The sequence below is a fragment of the Balaenoptera ricei genome, chromosome 12 (genome assembly GCF_028023285.1).
Source record: "Balaenoptera ricei isolate mBalRic1 chromosome 12, mBalRic1.hap2, whole genome shotgun sequence".
Taxonomy (NCBI): domain Eukaryota; kingdom Metazoa; phylum Chordata; class Mammalia; order Artiodactyla; family Balaenopteridae; genus Balaenoptera; species Balaenoptera ricei.
Window position 1 is genome coordinate 70,502,337 of NC_082650.1, and position 19,834 is coordinate 70,522,170.

At 37.9% G+C, this 19,834-nt stretch overlaps 1 protein-coding gene across 1 annotated transcript; it reads left to right on the plus strand.

The window, feature by feature from the left end:
• Window positions 1–444: 444 nt before the first annotated feature.
• CGA (glycoprotein hormones, alpha polypeptide) lies at window positions 445–16,628 on the plus strand. The gene is made up of 4 exons (XM_059942064.1): window positions 445–520; window positions 14,650–14,756; window positions 15,912–16,096; window positions 16,529–16,628. Exons 2-4 carry the CDS (start codon window positions 14,657–14,659, stop codon window positions 16,604–16,606), a joined length of 363 nt encoding a protein of 120 aa, XP_059798047.1. The 5' UTR covers window positions 445–520; window positions 14,650–14,656; the 3' UTR covers window positions 16,607–16,628.
• The last annotated feature ends 3,206 nt before the right edge of the window (window positions 16,629–19,834 follow it).

The window sequence follows — 19,834 nt, forward strand, 5'->3', positions numbered from 1 at the left end:
ACTGGAGTAATGTTGTAAGCTTAGAAATGCTCTATATCTAGCATCTGAAATTTACAGCTCTTCTGTTTTAAGTAAACATCAGGTACTTAGCTAATTAAATGTAATGCTTGTAGGATCCTGTTTATAGGAAAGTGTCAACTTTCAGGATGTTGTGTATAAGTCTTGATAAAATTATGTAGAAAATAACAGTGTATTCTTGTTTCATAGGCTGACCTTGCAGTCAACACCACCTGGAAATGGCTCAAAACAAAAAATGATCGAAGGGCTGAAACGAGATAAGATCAAATTGATGTCATGGTAATTACACAAAGTACCATTCAATCACTGGATGGAATTTACTGTTGATCCCTGGACTTAGATGCAGGTGGGAACACGCAGTTTTTATTACTCTGCTGGTATATAAGACAGGTGAGGACTTTATTAAGAGCAGTTACTGAGAAATCACAAGACGAAGCTAAAATCCCTCTTCAGATCCACAGTCAACTGCCCTGACCACATCCTGCAAAAAATCCAGAGGAAGGTAATATGAATGAAATAATTTGGGGGATTTTAATTGAGGAGTAAAATATTTGAGAATACAAAGGAGCTGGTTGTGCATAAACCTTAGTAAGAAGACAGGCATTTATACATTCTCTTTTCAGCACTCATGATTGAATTGGGAGGAAGTCTGCAAAATTGTGGTCTGTGATCACAGGCTAAGATGTTATCTAACTGAAGCCAGAAACCAACTGTCTCCTGCTGTGATGTGTGAGTGCCTGTCAGTAACTAAAAAGTTTTCTCAAGAAATATTGGATGTCATTTGAAAGGCATTCTTTTGAGTGGCTTCCGGGGTCAGGAAGAGAGGGAGTAGACATGTAAGTTGGTGATATTGTTTTGTCATCAGTTTTTAAATGACACATAACTACATCTTCAAACTGGTCAATGGTAAAGCAGCTCACCCGTTCAGCTGAATGACCATAGCTTCTGATATTTTTTGAATAGACCCTCTTGGGTAGACTTGAATTGTAACACTGAAATCTCTTGAACAACATTGTTTCCTTTTTCTTCTTTCATAGAATGCCACAAAAATAAGAGTCGGTAGTTTTTCTCACTATTACTGATGGACCTTGCAATTCTACATCACTTGGCTAAGTCTAATTGGTTTGTTCCGCAGAGAGTTTCTAGAAATGTTTGCTAACTTTAGTTATATTTGCGTCAGCGCAGCTTGGAACAGCAGCTGGTTAGGAAATTAGGACTAGAAAATAAAAGTGCTCCTTTGTCCCTCCTTATTAATGTTGAGGATACAAGATTTGGGTACATGGAAGAATTATGAACTGACACTACATGGGTCCCTCAGGAATAATGAAGCTCCATTTCACTTTCATGGGAACTTTTGTTTCCTAAGCTCTACAATCTTCTCCCCACTCAAAAAAGAAGATGTTTTATATTAGAACAGAGGAATATTCTTAAGTTTCTGAAGATGTCTTTAAAATAATTACTTAACACCAACTCAATTATTCAAAATATTGGTCACCCAAATTGATTGTAATACTTTGCTATAGTCTTGAATTATTTTTAAATGATAAGAATAACCACCATTTATGAAAAGTTTGTGTGTCTTCATTTCATTTCTTTAAACTTTGGTTTTGGTTTAAGTTTCTTTTCTTTTTTTTTTGCAGTAATAGAGTCGTTGCAATTTTGAGTCATATTTCTCACCATTTCTTGCTGAAAAAGGTAGCATGTGAAGTGTTAGAAAAGCAATTTATTATATTCCAGAACAGCTTCTCAGTTTCCTTGTATATTTCTCAAATTTACATGAAAACTCAAAGTAAGAGCTAGGAAACAGAAATAGTAAAATTGGAACGTAATATGTGCATTTTGTTCAAAAGTAGATCAAGATAATCTGCTTTCACAAAGAGAAAATGTACAGGAATCAGTTGATATTTCCATTGAGAACAGCATGACCTATAGCACCATACTTCCATTTTTATAGATTATGAATCCCAGAGTAGTTTGCTATCAACTTATGATCCTTGCAAATTCTGCTTTTGGTGTGTAACATTTCAGCATTCCCCATCATAATGTTGCACAAAATAATCCAGTAATTTCTTGATTCATCAGACTCAGAGATAACATTATAGAAATGCTCTAGCATCCGTTGTGCACTGGGGTAGGAGGAGGAGGAGGAGAAAGAGAGAGAGAAGAGGGCACTTAGGCCAGAGCGGGAGCGGAATCAAGGGCAATATTATGAATTGAATGTGAAAAGACAACAGTAACATCATGATCCATGCTTAAATCAATGCCCTAAAGAGAATGGATTAACTGTGTGTTTCTAGGCTACAGAGGTAGTATAGGTGAAAGGGTACTATCTTAGGATCAGACCACTTTCCAGATGACTTTGGCAAATCCTTTTACTTCTCTCAAGTGGTTTTCTAGTCTACGAAATAGGTGACATAATAGTGCTTTCCCCAAAGAAGTGTAAAGAGAATCAAACAAGGGAAATGGATATGAAAGCCAATGCTTGTCCCCCACCAGTCACTCCCCACCAATCAGACACTAGTCCTCATGACTTGGTCAGGTGTAAAATGCCTCTTTATCCGAGTGAAATGGCTTTCTTAAGGCTGTTCCGAAGAAGGTGAAGTCAGATAAATATGCAAAATAAAAAATTACACGAGCAAGTTATATTTGAACTGGTATAACATAATGTTACTCTAAAAAGAAAATATGTCAGCATTCTGTTTAGGGATATACCACCTGAAAAAAAAACATTTAAGAAGTTCATTGTGAAATATAAAGTTTTGAAGGCAGTGTAGTAAAATGTGGTTCAGAGCTTGGAGTTGTAAAGGGACATTCTAAAATCTTAGGTCTGCCAGTGGTGAATTTTGTGACTTTGTATAGGTTACTTCGCCTCTGGAATTCTTTTACCTGCCAAAATGAGAAGAATACCTCACAGGGTTGTCATGAGTATTGAATATATTTAAGTGTTCAAGGTGCTCAAAAGAAAATACCTAGCACACACAAGTGCTCAATTAATGGTTGGTATTCTTTTTAATGTAGAAGTTATTATTATTACCAAATTCAGTATGGCAGATACTGTGGGCAATGCTAACTCCAAATTTTTTTTCACACTTTGTTAGATTTCCCCTAATAGATTAACTGAATCTGTGTTATATAAATCACACCCCACAGAGGAAAAGTACCAGAAGAAAGTGGAGAGACAAGACCGGCATCCCATATCTCAAACCCTGGAGGAGAAATTTTTGTTATAAGAGACAGCGGTTGTTCCAGTTATCTATTACTGTGCATCAAAGTACTGAAAAACTTAGTGGGTAAAACAAGAAGTTATTATTATCTCTCAAGGTCCTGCAGGTGGATTGGGCTCAGCTGGGCCATTCTTAACTTGGATTTCTCATGCATTTGTGATCAGATATTGGCTGGGGCTGGAGTCATCTGAAGGCTCGACTGGGCTGGTCATCCAAATGGCTTCTTCACTCGTTACTTCTTGGCCTCTTTCTCTTCCTCTATGTGGCATCTCGTTCTCCAGGGCCGGTCCACATGGCTTATAGCCTTCTTATTGTGTGGTGGTCTCAGACTAGTAACACTTCTTACACGGCAACTGGCTTCTAAGACACAGGAAGCAGAAACTGCCAGGTCAGTGCAGGGCTACTCCCACGACTGGCCCAGTGTTGTATTGGTGTAAGGGACACTCTCATCACTGCCTTATTCTATTGGTGTAAGTAGTCATAGGGCCCACCTAGATCAACGGGATACAAAGTTAGACACACCACTTTTCCATATGGAAGTGGCAAGGTCATACTGCAGAGTGAATGTAGGCTGAGAGATATTTTTGTGGCCATCTTTGGGAAATACACCTGCCATAGCAGAGAAAACAGGGGCAATAAACAATAAGGGGCTTCCCTTTGCAGTTCTGCTCTGTTTTTTTTTTTTAAACTATTATTTATTTTTATTTTTATTTTTGGCTGCGCTGCACAGCATGTGGGATCTTAGTTCCCCAACCAGGGATTGAACCCATGCCCCCTGCAGTGGAAATGTGGAGTCCCAACCACTGGACCTCTAGGGAATTCACTGCTTTGTTTTTATCACAGAAAAAAATGCTTATGATGTGAGGTGCTGAGGTTGAGAAATCTACAAACCCAGCCTGTCCATTCTATTATTGAGAGACTTTAAGGTAAATTAAATGTTTCTATAATCTAGTGCTTTTAAATGGAAATGATACTTGGTGTGTCAAAAGATTGCACGAAAACAGCTCAAATAAAGAACAAAATGTAATGCACAAATTTTAAAAGTTACAAGAATGATTCTTATATTGCTATAACAATGCTCTGTACAAAACTTTTCTGGCCTTTGGATGTTTTACTTTTCTGAGTGATAAGTTGACACTACTTAATGTTTTGTTCCTGATAGCATTTATTACTGCAATAATGTTAATTTAAAAAATTGGGTATTTTTAAACAACAAATATTTGAATTTCTCATTTAAAACAATATTTTATGGTACATAGAGTTTGTCCTATCAAAATTTCTTGTTGATTTAGTTTGCAGACAATTTAAAAAAATGCTGATGTGCTAGAAAAACCAGAAGGGTAATGGAAGAACTAAGATTTTAATTACATAATTATGTTAACATTGTAAAGTGCCTTAAAATAACAATTAAAGTAGAAAGTGTACATCTTATTTTATTTTAAGCCCCTTAAATTTAGTCAGTTAAGAAAAGAAGCTTCTCAAAATATGATCGTTACAAGAATCGTCATAAAGGAATTGAAATTTTTATAATCCTATGAGCACTTCAATTTCCTTCTAAATACTGTCTGCTCTTTTTCTTTTTAAAAAATATTTAAAGATCATCTTTTGTTCTGTTTGTTTTTATGGAAACCCCTGGGGTTTTTTGTTTGTTTGTTTGTTTTGTGTTTTTTTTGCAAAGTATACCTGTACAAGTTGTACTTTATATGTCTTTTGCCTCTAAGACCCCCTTTTTTCACTCTTTCTCTTCATTTCATCTGGAAAATTAAGTCGGCTCCCTTTTAGAATTTTGCGAAGCCAAAAAATACTGTTAAGTAATTGATAAACAGAAATCCCACCCCAAATACAGCTGCTGAACTGTGTGACTTCACTTATTTTCCTCTGGATGCTGGGACACTTTGGGGATACACTATTTGCAACCCCTGTGATTAGGCTAGGGAAGTTATGAGGAGTGCTGAATACACAAAGCTCCTGTACAAATGTTAAAACAGTAAAATATATATTTACTACCGTCATGTTTTTCTTCCCCATGAAATATGTGTTCCTTATTCTCATTAGTTTTTCACCTCTCCATTTTCCTGTCCCCAGCCTATCAAATGTTTCAACATCTATGAATGCTTTTACTACAGCATTCGTCACTCTAACTCACAGTCATTTGCCTTTGTATCTGGGTCAGAGAGCAGGAAACTTATTCATATTTGTGTCACCCATACTTGGCACAGTGCCTGGCATGTAGCAGGTACTTATTCAAAGTACATCTTTCAAATGTTCAATTTGGACCTTAAATTTTGCACTTTACAATGTTGAACTGTCAAATCATCCAAAACTCATCTTTTCATAAAATAGAGAAAGTATTAATTATCCATATCAAAGAATGAATGAGGGGATTTGAGACAGATCATGGGAGTATTAACCGTTTCTCTCTCAGCCATCCTTTGACCATCAGTGAATGCGATACAGGGTCTCAAGGTCACTCTGGTGCCTAGGAGCAATATTTGAATGTCTACTTCGAAGATCTGAGAACTTGGAGGATTACTGAGGTTGGGGGCTGGAGCATGGGATCACAGAAGACATTCACTGCTCAACCTGGGATTCAGAATATGTTACAAGAACAGGGTAAAAACCCATTTACTGCAACTAGAGCACATGAAGAAAGAAAACTCGTAGCCAAGGCTACTCCAAGTTGAGTTTCCTGATCACTGAACCCAGACCCTTTAAATTCGTCCAGCAGGAGACATCAGTGGTCACCTGGTGGGACGTGGAGGTGAGCCTGTTCGGGGACTGGCTCCATGGGGGTTGGTGGGATGAAGGATGAAGGATGCTGAATATATCCACTTACCCTTGAGATGCTCCACCTTCACACCTCTCATCCAGGCTGAACTATTGCTATTCGCTGGACCAGGCCAGATGCTAAAACTTACAGGCCTCTTCTCTGTTTAACAAACAACTCTTACATACCTATCTCATGCCAGGCAGTGTGCTGGGGATTCAAGTCTTTGCTTTCAAGGGTCCTTTTCATTAGTGATCCTTCACTGAAGGCTGCCTACTTTTCTTCTTCTTGGTAGTTAGCTGGGCTAGATGGGGCTAATGAAGTGAAACCTTAGGTTAACGCTCTAGAAATCAGTTAGATTTAATCTGTTTTGTTAACAAAGAATTATGCCTCTACCCTGGCCAGTCATCTCAAAAATGTGCTATGAGTCAGCTGGGCTTCCTGGTGTGGAGAGTATGGGTGAGTCACCCCATCTACCCCCACCATTAGAAAAATCGAAAACCTTACTCTTTGGCAGTGGGGGAGCAATGGCAGCATCTCTGCAGGTAAATGAAGAGCAGGATGTCACATTGTACCAAACACCTGTCTTCTTGGAACAACCTTTTATATATATGTACATATATGTGTATTTGTGTACGTACATGCATGTACACATACATATATACATACATCCATATATGTGTGTGTATGTGTATTTAATTTGCCTTGAAGCCTTTCAATAATAGGACTGACAGGCTGGGATGATAGATTTCTCAGTCCTGGCACCTTACCTTATAAACACATTTTTTCTGTGATAAAAACAGAACAGAGGAGCTGCAAAGAGAAGCCCCCTTATTGTTCATTGCCCCTAAGTTTTCACTGCTATGGCAGGTGTACTTTTCAAAAATGGCCAGAAAAAAAAACTCAGTCTAAATTCATTCTGCAGTATGACTTTGCCACTCCCACATCAAAAAGTAGTACAAAAAAAAGTTGTACCCTGTTTGATAGATGGGGTTGGCGTGTATGTGTATGGCACTTGGTGTGTCAAGATATATATAGATATATATAGATATATACTGATGTCCATATATGTGTGTGTATGGTACACTGTTATTTACCTATTATATAAATCATTTAATACATTAATTATATATTAATGTATATAATCACAATAAATAATATGCAAACATATTAAATAATAATAGTAAGTTTAACATTGTAAATCAACTATACTTCTATGAAAAATAAAAAATAATAATAGTAAATCATGGCAATAATATTCTTTAATACTTTTAAGAATGCTATCTTTTCCTCACAGAGTCTTATTATATTAAGAACATAAATTTGCCCACATACCTAGTTTGATATAAACTAACAGATACCCAGTTGAAACACTGAAGCTCTTATATATGCTTTTTATTAATGTTTTCTTTTGAATTCTTATGACTTTTATATCTTAGCATAAAATGGCTCTTACCTGTGGCATATTTAACACTTAGACATTTATGTATTACCCAGCTACAAATTCTATAGCTAAGTGAGAATATGTCGTCTCTAATGAATTTATTATCTGAAAATATTTTATTTTATTAAACACTTATTCTAAGTTGTCATTCAAGAGTTACCTTGTTTCTCAGTATGAATGACAGCTCTACATAAGCAACTTTTTTTTTTTTTTTTTTAAAGAAATTCACGTTCTTTTATTTATTCATTTATGACTGTGTTGAGTCTTCGTTTCTGTGTGAGGGCTTTCTCTAGTTGCGGCAAGTGGGGACCACTCTTCATCGCGGTGCGCGGGCCTCTCACCATCGCGGCCTCTCTTGTTGCGGAGCACAGGCTCCAGACGCGCAGGCTCAGTAATTGTGGCTCACCGGCCCAGTTGCTCCGTGGCATGTGGGATCCTCCCAGACCAGGGCTCGAACCCGTGTCCCCTGCATTGGCAGGCAGATTCTCAACCACTGCGCCACCAGGGAAGCCCCATAAGCAACTTTTGATTGATACTGTTACTCTTCTAAAGTCCCGATGCGACATAACTGCATCTACTCTGTGCAAGACCTTGTGCTAGGATGGGGGTGGGTTAGAGGGGCACAGTTTCTACCCTTAAGAAGCTTTACATGGATGGAAAGACAAACAGGTATATAACTAGCTAGAGTTCAGGGCAGACTGTGGAACTTCATCTAAGAATTATAAGCAAAGTGATGGATAAATGCAGTGGAGAGTTATTTATTCTCCCTTTGGGCTTGGATGAAACCTTCACAATGAAGCTGGTGGCTGGGCAGCTCCTTAAAAAACTCTGAGGTGGATGGCTGAGAAGGGGGAGAAAGGCCTTACAGGTCAAGTCGAGAATACACACATTTTCTTGGCCTCATTTCATTCTGATGGGGCAGGTGGCAGGAGGTGAGGGTGTGTTGAGTGGGTGTTGGAGATGCACTGTGGGGTTGGATATATAGAGTCTGTGATGCCTGCAGTGTCCTCACTCGGAATACCAAGAGGCTGAGATTAGTACATCTGATTTAGATTGAGCATGTTTTGCAAAATAGCATAAATCCCAGCTGAACATGATTATTGTTCCTGCCCTGGGTCTTAATGTTTTTCTTCCATATTCCAAAACAGAAAGGCCTAAGGGTGATTAGGCTGATGAAAACATTTATTAAAATGTTTTCAGAAACACCTAGAATTGGAGGGTTAATCCCTTTCTGCTTGGTTAATCTCATCTCTTTTTAAAATAAAGACAAAGCCGTTTCTGTTATTGAAAGCTAAAGCAATGGTGACTTTGGTTCTGCTTTTTCAATCTTCTCTTCACTTTATCATAAAGCAAATCCTAAAATATGCATCCGTTTCATGCTCTCACTTTCTGCAATCTTGTTATAAATGCTTCTCTCTGAATTAATTCTGATATAATTGTTCACTGCATAATGCTGAATTTTCATAATATATGAGCTGCAATATCAAAGCACAAAAATGATACTAGTTTAAAAAAAAACCAGTTTCAATTCTGAAATTTTCCTTGTGGCTTTGTATATCACTTAAGAAGTGGTTCTCAAATTTCGGCTCTTAGAATCTGTTTATGATCTTAAAAATTATTGAAGAGCTCAAAGAATTATTTTAATGAAGTTATATTTATCAATAGTTACTGATACAGAAATTATGTTGGAAAAAGTTTTAAAATATTTATTCTTTTTTTTTTGGCCACATGGCTTGTGGGATCTTATTTTCCTGACCAGGGATTGAACCCGGGCCCTCAGCAGTGAAAGCACCAAGCACTGGACTGCCAGGGAATTCCCAGAAATATTTATTCCTTTAAAAACAACAACTTAAAACCCATCACATGTTAACACAAATACAATATATTTATAAAAAATGACAATTTCCAAAACAAAAAAAGTCGGTGAGAAGAGTGGCATTGTTTTACCTTTTTGCAATTTTTTTTTTTTTTTTTTGGCCACATCCTGAGGCTTGTGGGATCTTAGTTTCCCAGCCAGGGACTGAACCTGAGGTCATGGCAGTGAAAGCGTCAAGTCCCAACCACTGGACCACGAGGGAATTCCCTCTTTTTGAAAATTTAAAAAGTACTGGGCTAATAGAACATAGCTACATTCTCAGGTGCTTCTTTATTCAATCTGTTGCAATATCACATGTCATGTAGCCTCTAGAAAATTTCTCTGAACACTCATGAGGCGATGAGAGTGAAAAACCCAAACAGCATCTTAGTATTATTATGAAAATAATTTTGACCTCACAGACCCACTAAAAGTGTTTATGGTCCCCAGATCTCACTTTGAGAGCCACTGACTTAGGACAATATTTATTCAGTGTTAATTATGGGTGAAGATAAATAAAACCCATAATTACTTGTGTATAAGTATATAAATCAGGTAGAAATAATGACGTACGTATGTTTTAGCCTTACCTACACGTAAACAGTCTGTTTTCTGTATTATAAACTGTTGGTTCTACTGTCTGACAAATTATTCTTATAAGATACATGGGTTGATATAAACATCTAGCAAAAACATGGTCTTATCATGTCGGTCTACATGAAAAATAACCACAGGTTTTGAATCACATGGAATTATAAATCTCATTCTGAAATTTTTTTAAAATAAATTTTGGTTTTGATAAATTATAGATTTAGAGGAAGTTGCCCCCCCCCAAAAAAAATGTACAGGGAAGTCCTGAGTATCCTTTAGCTAGTTCTCTCAATGATAATACCTTCCAAAACTATAGTACAAGGGGAAAACCAGGAAATTGACATTGGTACAACCCACAGAGTTTATTTGGATTTCACTAGTATTGTGTGTATGTGTGTGTTTCTGTGCAATTTCATCCCATGTTAGATTGTGACACTACCGCAATCAAGATAAAGAACTGTTCCATCACCACAAGGCTCCCTCGTTCTCTTTGTATAGCCACATTTACTTACTCCCCTCAACTTTCTCCCCACATACTAACTCCTTGAAACTGCTAATGTAGCATCTCTATAATTTTATCATTTCAAGAGTGTTATATAAATGGAATCACACAGAATGCAACCTTCACTCAGCAGGATACCCTTGAGATCCATCCAAGTTGCATGTGTATCAATAACATGTTCCTATTTGTTGCTACATAGTATATAATCTCGTATTGGAAGTACTATTGTTTGCAGAACCAACCATTCCTCTGCTGTTGGGCATTTGGATCATTTCCAATTTGGGGCTACTATAAATAAAGATGCTATGACCCTTTGTATACGTTTTATTTGAACATAGTTTTCATTTCTCTGGGATAAATGCCCAAGTACAACTGCTGGGTTATATGGTAAGTACATGTTCAGTTTTATAAGAAACTTCCAAACTATTTTCCAGAGGGCTGTACCATTTTATATTTCCACTAGCAACGTCTGAATTATCCTGTTTCTCTGCATCCATTTGGTGTTATTTTTATGTTAGCTAGCTGATAGGTATATAATATCTCATTGTGGTTTTAATTTGCACGTCCCTAATGGTTGATGCAGAATACGTTAAATGTGCTTACTTGCCATCTATATATCTTCTCCAGTGCAATGCCCGTTTTTCAATTGGATTTTCTTAATTGAGTTTTGAGAGTTCTTTATATATTCCAGATACTAGTCCTCTGTTAGACATGTGGCTTGCAAACATTTTCTCTAAGTCCGTATCTTGTATTTTCATCCTCTTTGAGGATTAACCCATAATTTGGATGAGGTCTAATTTATCACTTTTTCCTTTTATGGATTTCATTGTCAACTCTAAAAACTATTCACCTAGCCTTTGCCCACCCTTCCCAATTTTTTCCTAAAAATTTTATAGTTTTACATTTTACAGTTAAGTCGATGATCCATTTTGAATTAATTTTCATATAAGGTATGAGATTTACATTAAGGTGTTTGTTTATATGTTTGTTTTGTTGTTTTTGTATTTGTTTTGCCTATGGATGTCCAATTGTTATAGCAGCCATTATTGAAAAAGTCGAAATCCTCTGTTAAAATTGCTTTGGCATCTTTGTCAAAAGCTAGCTGGGCATATTTTTTGGTTCTCTATTCTGTTCCATTGGTCTGTGTATCCCTCTGCCAATATCATGCTGTTTTATTACTGTAGTTATAGAATAAGGCAACACTGGGAAGACTGGTTCCTCTCACTTTGTTTCTAAAATTGTTTTAGCTATTCTAGATCCTTTGCCATTCAATAATCATAAACTTCTCTGTGTCTACAAAAGCTGTGCTAGGATTTTGATAGGTATTTCATTAAACATAGAGATCAATTTGGAGAGAATTGACGTCTTTACCATGTTGAGTCTTCCAATCCATGCACATGATGTCTCTCTGTTTATTTAGGTCTTTAATTTACTTCATCAGTATTTTGTAATTTTCAGTGTACAAGTCCTGCCCATATTTTGTTAGATTTATACGTATTTTATTTTCTTTGGAGCGATTATAAATAGTATTGTGTTTTTAATTTGTTTCCACATTATTGTTTTTAGTATATAGAAATGTAGTTGATTTTTATGTGTTGTTTTTGTCATGCAGTCTTGCTGAGCTCACTAATTAGTTCCAGAACATTTTTTGTAGGTTCCCTGTTTTGCTTTTTTTTTAAATGTAGATGATCATATCATCTATAAATAGGGATAGTTTTACTTCTTCATTTTAAATTTGTGTGCCTTAATTTCTTTTTCTTGCCATATTGTGCTGGCCAGAATGTCCAGCACTATATTGAATAAGAGTGTGAGAGTGGACATCCTTACCATGTTCCTGATCTTAAGGGGAAAGCACTTGGTTTTTCACCATTAAGTGTGATGTTATCTGTAGGTTTTTGTAAATGCTCTTTATCAAGTTGAGAAAACCCTTTTGGTTCTTGTTTGATGAGAGTTTTTATCATGAAAGAGTACTGGATGCTGTTAAATGCTTTCCTGTGTTGATTGATATAATCATATGATTTTTCTTTATTCTTTTGATATAGTGGATTACAATTAAGTGATTTTCAAATATTGAAACAGCCTTGAATACTGTGAATTATTTTCAGTTGGTTGTGTTGAATAATTCTTCTTATACATTACTGGGTTCAATTGGTTATTATTTTGTTTTGGATTTTTGCATCTAATTTCATGAGATATACCAGTATCTTGTTTTCTTTTTTTGTTCTGTATTTGTCTGGTTTTGGTGTCAGGGTAATCCTGGCCTCATAAACTGAGTTGGAAACTGTTCCCTTCTCTTCTATTTTATGAAAGTAACTCTGTAAAATTGGTGTTAATTCTTTAAATGTTCTGAATTGTCTTCTCATTGGTAATTAATTCTCTGTCTCTGTTATCTTTCATGGTTTGAACATAAGCACTTTAAAAATGGGGATAAAAATCTGTCCCTTTCACATATATACAATGGAATATTACTCAGCCATAAAAAGAAATGAAATTGAGTTATTTGTGGTGCGGTGGATGGACCTAGAGTCTGTCATACAGAGTGAAGTAAGTCAGAAAGGGAAAAACAAATACCATATGTTAACGCATATATATGGAATCTAAAAAAAAAAAATGGTACTGATGAACCTAGTTGCAGGGCAGTAATAAAGATGTAGACATAGAGAATGGACTTGAGGACCCGGGGTGGGAGGCGGAAGCTGGGGCAAAGTGAGAGTAGCATTGACATGTATACGCTACTGAATGTAAAATAGTTAGCTAGTGGGAAGCAGCAGCATAGCACAGGGAGATCAGCTCAGTGCTTTGCGATGACCTAGAGGGGTGGGATAGGGAGGATGGGAGAGAGGCTCAAGAGGGAGGGGATATGGGGACATATGTGTGCATATGGCTGATTCACTTCGGTGTACAACAGAAACTAACACAGTATTGTGAAGCAATTATACTCCAATAAAGATCTATTAAAAAATTCTTTTGTCCCTTTTATCTTACATGAGATTTTTCTAGAACATGTAGGGATAAAACCCAGTTCTTAAATGCGGTGAGGTCAATGCCTGGATAAATGGTCAATCACTCAGCTGACCTTGCATAACCTGATCTCATGTACTCAGAATGCTTAGGTAAAGCTGTATCTACAGGTATAAATAACTCAGGAAGTGCATTTAGGAAACCTTTGATGGATACTACCTGCTGTCTACTCTTGCCACATTGCTGGGTTAGCATTTACTTTGCACATTGATAACTAGCCTTACAGCCCAGCTACTGTCATACAGAGTGAAGTAAGTCAGAAAGAGAAAAACAAATACAGTATGCTAACACATATGTATGGAATCTAAGGAAAAAAAAAAAAAAGGTCATGAAGAACCTAGTGGCAAGACGGGAATAAAGACACAGACCTACTAGAGAATGGGCTTGAGGATATGGGGAGGGGGAAGGGTAAGATGTGACAAAGTGAGAGAGTGGCATGGACATATATACACTACCAAACGTAAAATAGATAGCCAGTGAGAAGCAACCACATAGCACAGGGAGATCAGCTCGGTGCTCTGTGACCACCTAGAGGGGTGGGATAGGGAGGGTGGGAGGGAGGGAGATGCAAGAGGGAAGAGATATGGGAACATATGTATATGTATAACTGATTCACTTTGTTATAAAGCAGAAACTAACACACCATTGTAAAGCAATTATACTCCAATAAAGATGTTAAAAAAAAAATAAAGAAGCCCTGTGGGTTTTTAAAAAAAAAAAAAAAAAAAAGGCAGGAGAGGTATTATCTTTTCTTTCTGTTCTCCCACCTGGGAATGTGGAGATGGGAAGGATGTGCTCAAATGCTTGTATATTTTATGTATCATATATAAGCTTATCTATCTATCTATCTGTCTGTCTATGTATCCATACATCCACTCATATAGATATCCTTAGATACTATCTAGTGAAATTTCATGTTTCATAAATAAGGACATTAAAGCTTCTTAACAGGATGTTAAGATTTTAAAAAGAGAACTTGTTGTTGTTGTCATTATACCTGATTCTACTGGTTGATGTGCGAAGTGGGAAGAGTCAATTCTCTACCTCTTTCCAAGAGAGAAATTGCTTTTTTTATACATGGCTTTAGAGTATATTGGGAGCTGTAAGCAGAGGGGTCAAGACACTGCTGACTATTACTATTAATAATAGTAATATTAAAATTACTGGTTGTTGTTATGCCTGTTAAGCCAATTTTATAGTAACTTTTTTCCCATGTCTGTTTTTCAGAAGAGCCATGGATTACTACAGAAAATATGCAGCTGTCATTCTGGCCACATTGTCTGTGTTTCTGCAAATTCTCCATTCCTTTCCTGATGGAGAGTTTACAATGCAGGGTGTGTGACCAAACTTGGGTTTGCAGTAACAAGAAAGCACACATTTCTAGATGTACATCAATAACTCCATTAATTACATTTCTACCTCCTTTTCAAATGTGATAAATCTTTGCTGTTGGATATCTATCTAGGCACTTTTAGACTGTGAACATAAAATTAAACTAGGTTCCAAAAATGTACAGTGAAAATGATATCTTACATGTCCATTTAAATAGCAGCCTGTACATTTCCATCTGGAATAGATTCCTGATTATTCTTTATCTGAGTTTTACAGGCAGAAAGTGCTCCTTATTCAGTCTAGCTAGTTGATTTTTTTTCTTTTTTTTACATGTCTCCCAGAAGATGTGGGAGGATTTTAACATAGCCTTTGTAGATGAATTTTCAAATCAGTTAACAAGTGAGAAAACAAAACCATTTTATGCAGTAAATTTGTTTTGCTGTATTTTCTGAAAAATCTCATATAGTAGCCGATATAATTCCATCTGCCAAGAAATTGTGAGCTACTATTGGTGATGGTTTTTCTCTAGACAAGTGATAATATTTTAACCCCTGTTCCCAAGTGCAGATGCCTGATCTCATATCAGGCTGTCCCACTCACCATGCTTTCTTAATTCTGACATGCTTTTCTTTGTCAGTATTTGGAGTTGCTATGGGGGGAAAAACAATAGCAGATTCTAAATGGGAAAATATTTTGCCTCTGGGCAAAATCCTTCTTTCGGATGAGCATGGTGTTTTCATCTGTCAAGTTTTGCATTCCCTATAGACATACTATCAGCACTGGAATTGAGAAGTCATACTTAAAGAAAGAGAAACTACTGCTACTGAGATTTCCCATGCATATCTGCAAAAATCGTTTTCCCATGAAAATAACTGTAGTTGGTACAAATAGATATTGTGTATGAAGATGAACATAGAGCCAAAAGTACTGGGTTGGCCAAAAAGTTCGTTCGGGTTTTCCAAGTTACGGAAGAACCCGATGATCTTTTGGGTCAACCCAATATTTATTATTTATTTAATTTCTTTTGATTTCCAATAGAAAAAAAAAGAATATTTGCTGTCCCATAGTAAGGAAAAATGCATAGTTTCTTTTAAAATTATTTTTGGATGATTTTACTCTTTGCCTTTTTTTTTTTCTTTCTTTTTTTCTGGCGATAGGCTGCCCAGAATGCAAGCTAAAGGAAAACAAATACTTCTCCAAGCTGGGTGCCCCAATCTATCAGTGCATGGGCTGTTGCTTCTCCAGAGCATACCCCACTCCAGCGAGGTCCAAGAAGACAATGTTGGTCCCAAAGAACATCACCTCAGAAGCCACATGCTGTGTGGCCAAAGCATTTACCAAGGTGAGAACTGAAAGGGCCCCAGAAACTTTCTATCAGTTCAACCAGAGAAATGTCCTCAGAGCACATCCATGGGGTCTAATGCCAGAGGTATCTGATGACCCATGCTTTATTGGGCATTTGTAGAGTGAAGGGCTGCATTTGTCCCCTTTAATCAAAAGAGTCAGCAACCTTGTGGGCACAGGCTGGATTTATTCTGAATGAAGAGAGTAGGGCTAGAGGTGATGAGGGACAGGTTGGGAGAGAGTATAGAATACTTAGTGCAAACCTAAGCTTTCAGAGTGAAAATATCAGCTGAAAAGCAGAATATGCAAATATAGCAAGCATCTATTTAATTCAGCTGGCTAGAGTCAATTTTATTTAACAGTTTTCAATTTTGCCTACCTATCTATCTGTCTATATATATCATCTATCTTTTTTTCCCTTCCTCCTTAGGCTACAGTCATGGGAAATGCCAGAGTGGAGAATCACACTGAGTGCCACTGCAGTACTTGTTATTATCACAAATCTTAAATATTTTGCAAAGGGCCATGTTGATGACTGCTGATTTCCTGGAATGGAAAAATTAATTTGTTCAGTGTTTATGACTTTGCAAGATAAAACCCTCCTTTTCCTTACCATACCATTTTTTACACGCTTTAAGAATATACTGCAGCTTTATTGCCTTTCTCTTTATCCTACAGTATAATCAGCAGTCTTGTTCTTTTCATTTGGAATGAAATACAGCAGTTAGCATGACCATAAGAAGCTGGTTCCGCTAGAAATAAAGTCTTTTAAATCATCATTCTACCACTGAATTCTAATTTTTTCTGAAAAGTTTCAAGCCAGTTACTTTTTTTTTTTTTAATTAATTAATTAATTTATTTATTTATGGCTGTGTTGGGTCTCCGTTTATGCGCGATGGCCCTCCCCAGCCGCGGCGAGCGGGGGCCACTCCTCATCCCCGTGCGCGGGCCTCTCACCATCGCGGCCCCTCCCGCCGCGGAACACAGGCTCCAGACGCGCCGGCTCAGCAGTTGTGGCTCACGGGCCCAGTCGCTCCGCGGCATGCGGGATCCTCCCAGACCAGGGCCCGAACCCGTGTCCCCTGCATCGGCAGGCAGACTCCCAACCACTGCGCCATCAGGGAAGCCCGCCAGTTACTTTTAATAGGATTAATGGGAGGGAGTGAGCCAGTGTGGGCCCCTATATACTCAGTGACCCGACACTGGAGAATCTTGTTCCCACCAAGCCTTCCAGAGCAAGCTGTGAGTCCTTCGGCCAGTGTGCTAGTTATGAGACAATCCATTGGGGTGAAGGAAGAAAATATAACTTCTATTTCTATTCATTTTTACATTATCCCTTTAGATGACCATTTGGATGAATTTTATAGAAGTACAGATACATTAGTATGGTCATGCATGTATAAAATTTATAAATAAATAAATATGCAGATATTGAGGATGTTTGGTCAGAAACTTTTTTACTGGTAGAAGTTTTCAATCAGGAAAAAAAAAAAAAAAAAAAAGGAAGAACACTGCTCTAGGGTTTGGTAAAGACAAAATCAGCCCCAGCCTGAAGTTTCTATCCACTGGTTTATGCCTGACCAAAAAAAAAAAAAAAAAAGAAATGCATCTTATTAGTTCCTGGCAGGCAGGTTGTAACCAAACAGAGGCTAAGGTAAGGATATCATCCTCTTACGTTCCATGTCCAGATCCTGATGGGAATGAACAAATGACGAGCAAAGAATTCACTGAGCACTCATTGTGGGCTAGGAGGAACAAACACTTTCACTTAGCTCTGTCCAAATGCTTAAGAGTAATGCCATGCTTCAAAGTCACATTTATTGAGCATTTATACTTATAAACAGAGATAGACCATGGTTCTTACCCATTAAATTAGATTAGCTATGGTAGAGATCAAAGCCACCCAAAATTTCAACTCCTAAGGGAGCCTGAAATTAAAAAAAAAAAAAAAAATCACACTGGTCACAGATAACACTTGCAAAAAAAAAAAAAATTCACTCATCACCAATTTGTCAGATTCCATTTCTGAATGAAAACCCAATTTCTAACAGGTAGGTAAACACACCAGGTGTCTGGGTGAAAAATTTAAATGAGTGCATGTATTTTTAAAGAAACACTGAAATGCACACACATTACTTAACTTGTTCATTCATTTATTTATTATACATTTATTTAATGTCTAGTAAGTGCTGGCCCATGATTAGATCATGGAGATTCAGAGATATCAGGATTCTCTGGAAGATAAGACTGAGAAAAGATAATGCAGCTTAATTTGAGAAAACAGTGGTGCTGATCACGGGTTCATTCAAACATTTAATAGATATTCATTGAGAATCTACTATGTGTCAGATCTTGAGAGCTTGTTTGGAGGATTCAGCAGGAGAAGAAAGCTAGCGATACACCCTTGACTGGAGTGCCCTTGTCCATCTGGGATCATCCTATGTGACAGAGGGGATGGAGGAAGGAATGAGAGAGGAAGGGGACATCCCCGTGGTCATTCAGATCAGCCTAATCAACCCTGGTGAGCACTAGAATAAGACACGGATGCTGCTCTGAAGCCATCCACAGTCCGGTAGGGAAGAGAGACACAGGCAAAGAATTAAGATCTAGTGAGATTATGCTATGTGAAAGGTATGGATTGTGGTGACATTAAGGGAGGAATGGTTAACTTGGTCTACTGGGCTTCGTCATGGAGAGCTTCACAGGAAAGGTGATACTTGAGTCTAGAAGATAAGCAGATTGATGGGGGAGGGGTTCAGTCTACTTTGAGGAAACAGCATAGGTAAATGTCCTGAGATGGGAACCAGTATGATGGTCATAGAATGACAAGAAGTTCAGTGTGCCTGGACTTCAGGGGCTGGTTGGAGGGCTGGAGCTCCAGAGACAAATGGACAACTGTCAACTAGGCATGCAAATAACATGCAAAGAAATGTACATTCCAGCTAGGACCTTCCTTTCTCAAACTAGGGGGCCTGAGGGTTCCTGAAGCCACAGGATTAAACATGCACCTTTCTGTAGGATCAATCTTGCTTGAAGATTTGGGGACATGTTATTTTAATTTCAAAACAAAAACAGATACATTATAGAGTAGAATGCAAAATTGCCAAAATGGGGTTAAAAATTGCGACTTAAAAAGAAACTTCACATTGTGGGTGGTGCCTTCTGCATCCTGCTCTTCTGACCCATCCCAAGCCTCCTGGGAGCTGGTTCACTCTTCTTGCATTAGGAGTTCTTAAGCAGAGGAGTTTGAGAAGTGCTATTAAAGGAACAATAGGCTCTGCTTTGCCCTTTAGAAAAATCATTCTGGCAGCAGGTAAAGGGTGATTTGAGAAGGGGAGAGACCAGTCACAGGATCGTGAATTGGGGCCTTTACAGAACTGTCTTGGCAAGAGATGGTGGTGGCCTACTGGCGGTGAGGGTAAGAGGAGGGGACAGATTTGGGAGGAATTAGGAGAAAATGAAGAAATGATTGTGGGTGTGACTCCTGGCTTCTTGGGTCGCTGATGGATAATTGTGCCCCAAACTGGGACATGGAATAGGTCTGTGTGGGAGCAGATGGGGGAAGTGACAGTTCAGTTTGGGACATGCCGACCTGAGGTGTCTAAGGGGTACCGGGTGAGCGTGTCTAATAGGCAGCGTGTGCAGCGATAGACACGGAGCTTAGGAAAGGCCTCCAGCCTGGAGGAGTGGGCTCGAGGGTCACCTGTGCTCAGTGGTATCAACCCCACAGGGGTGG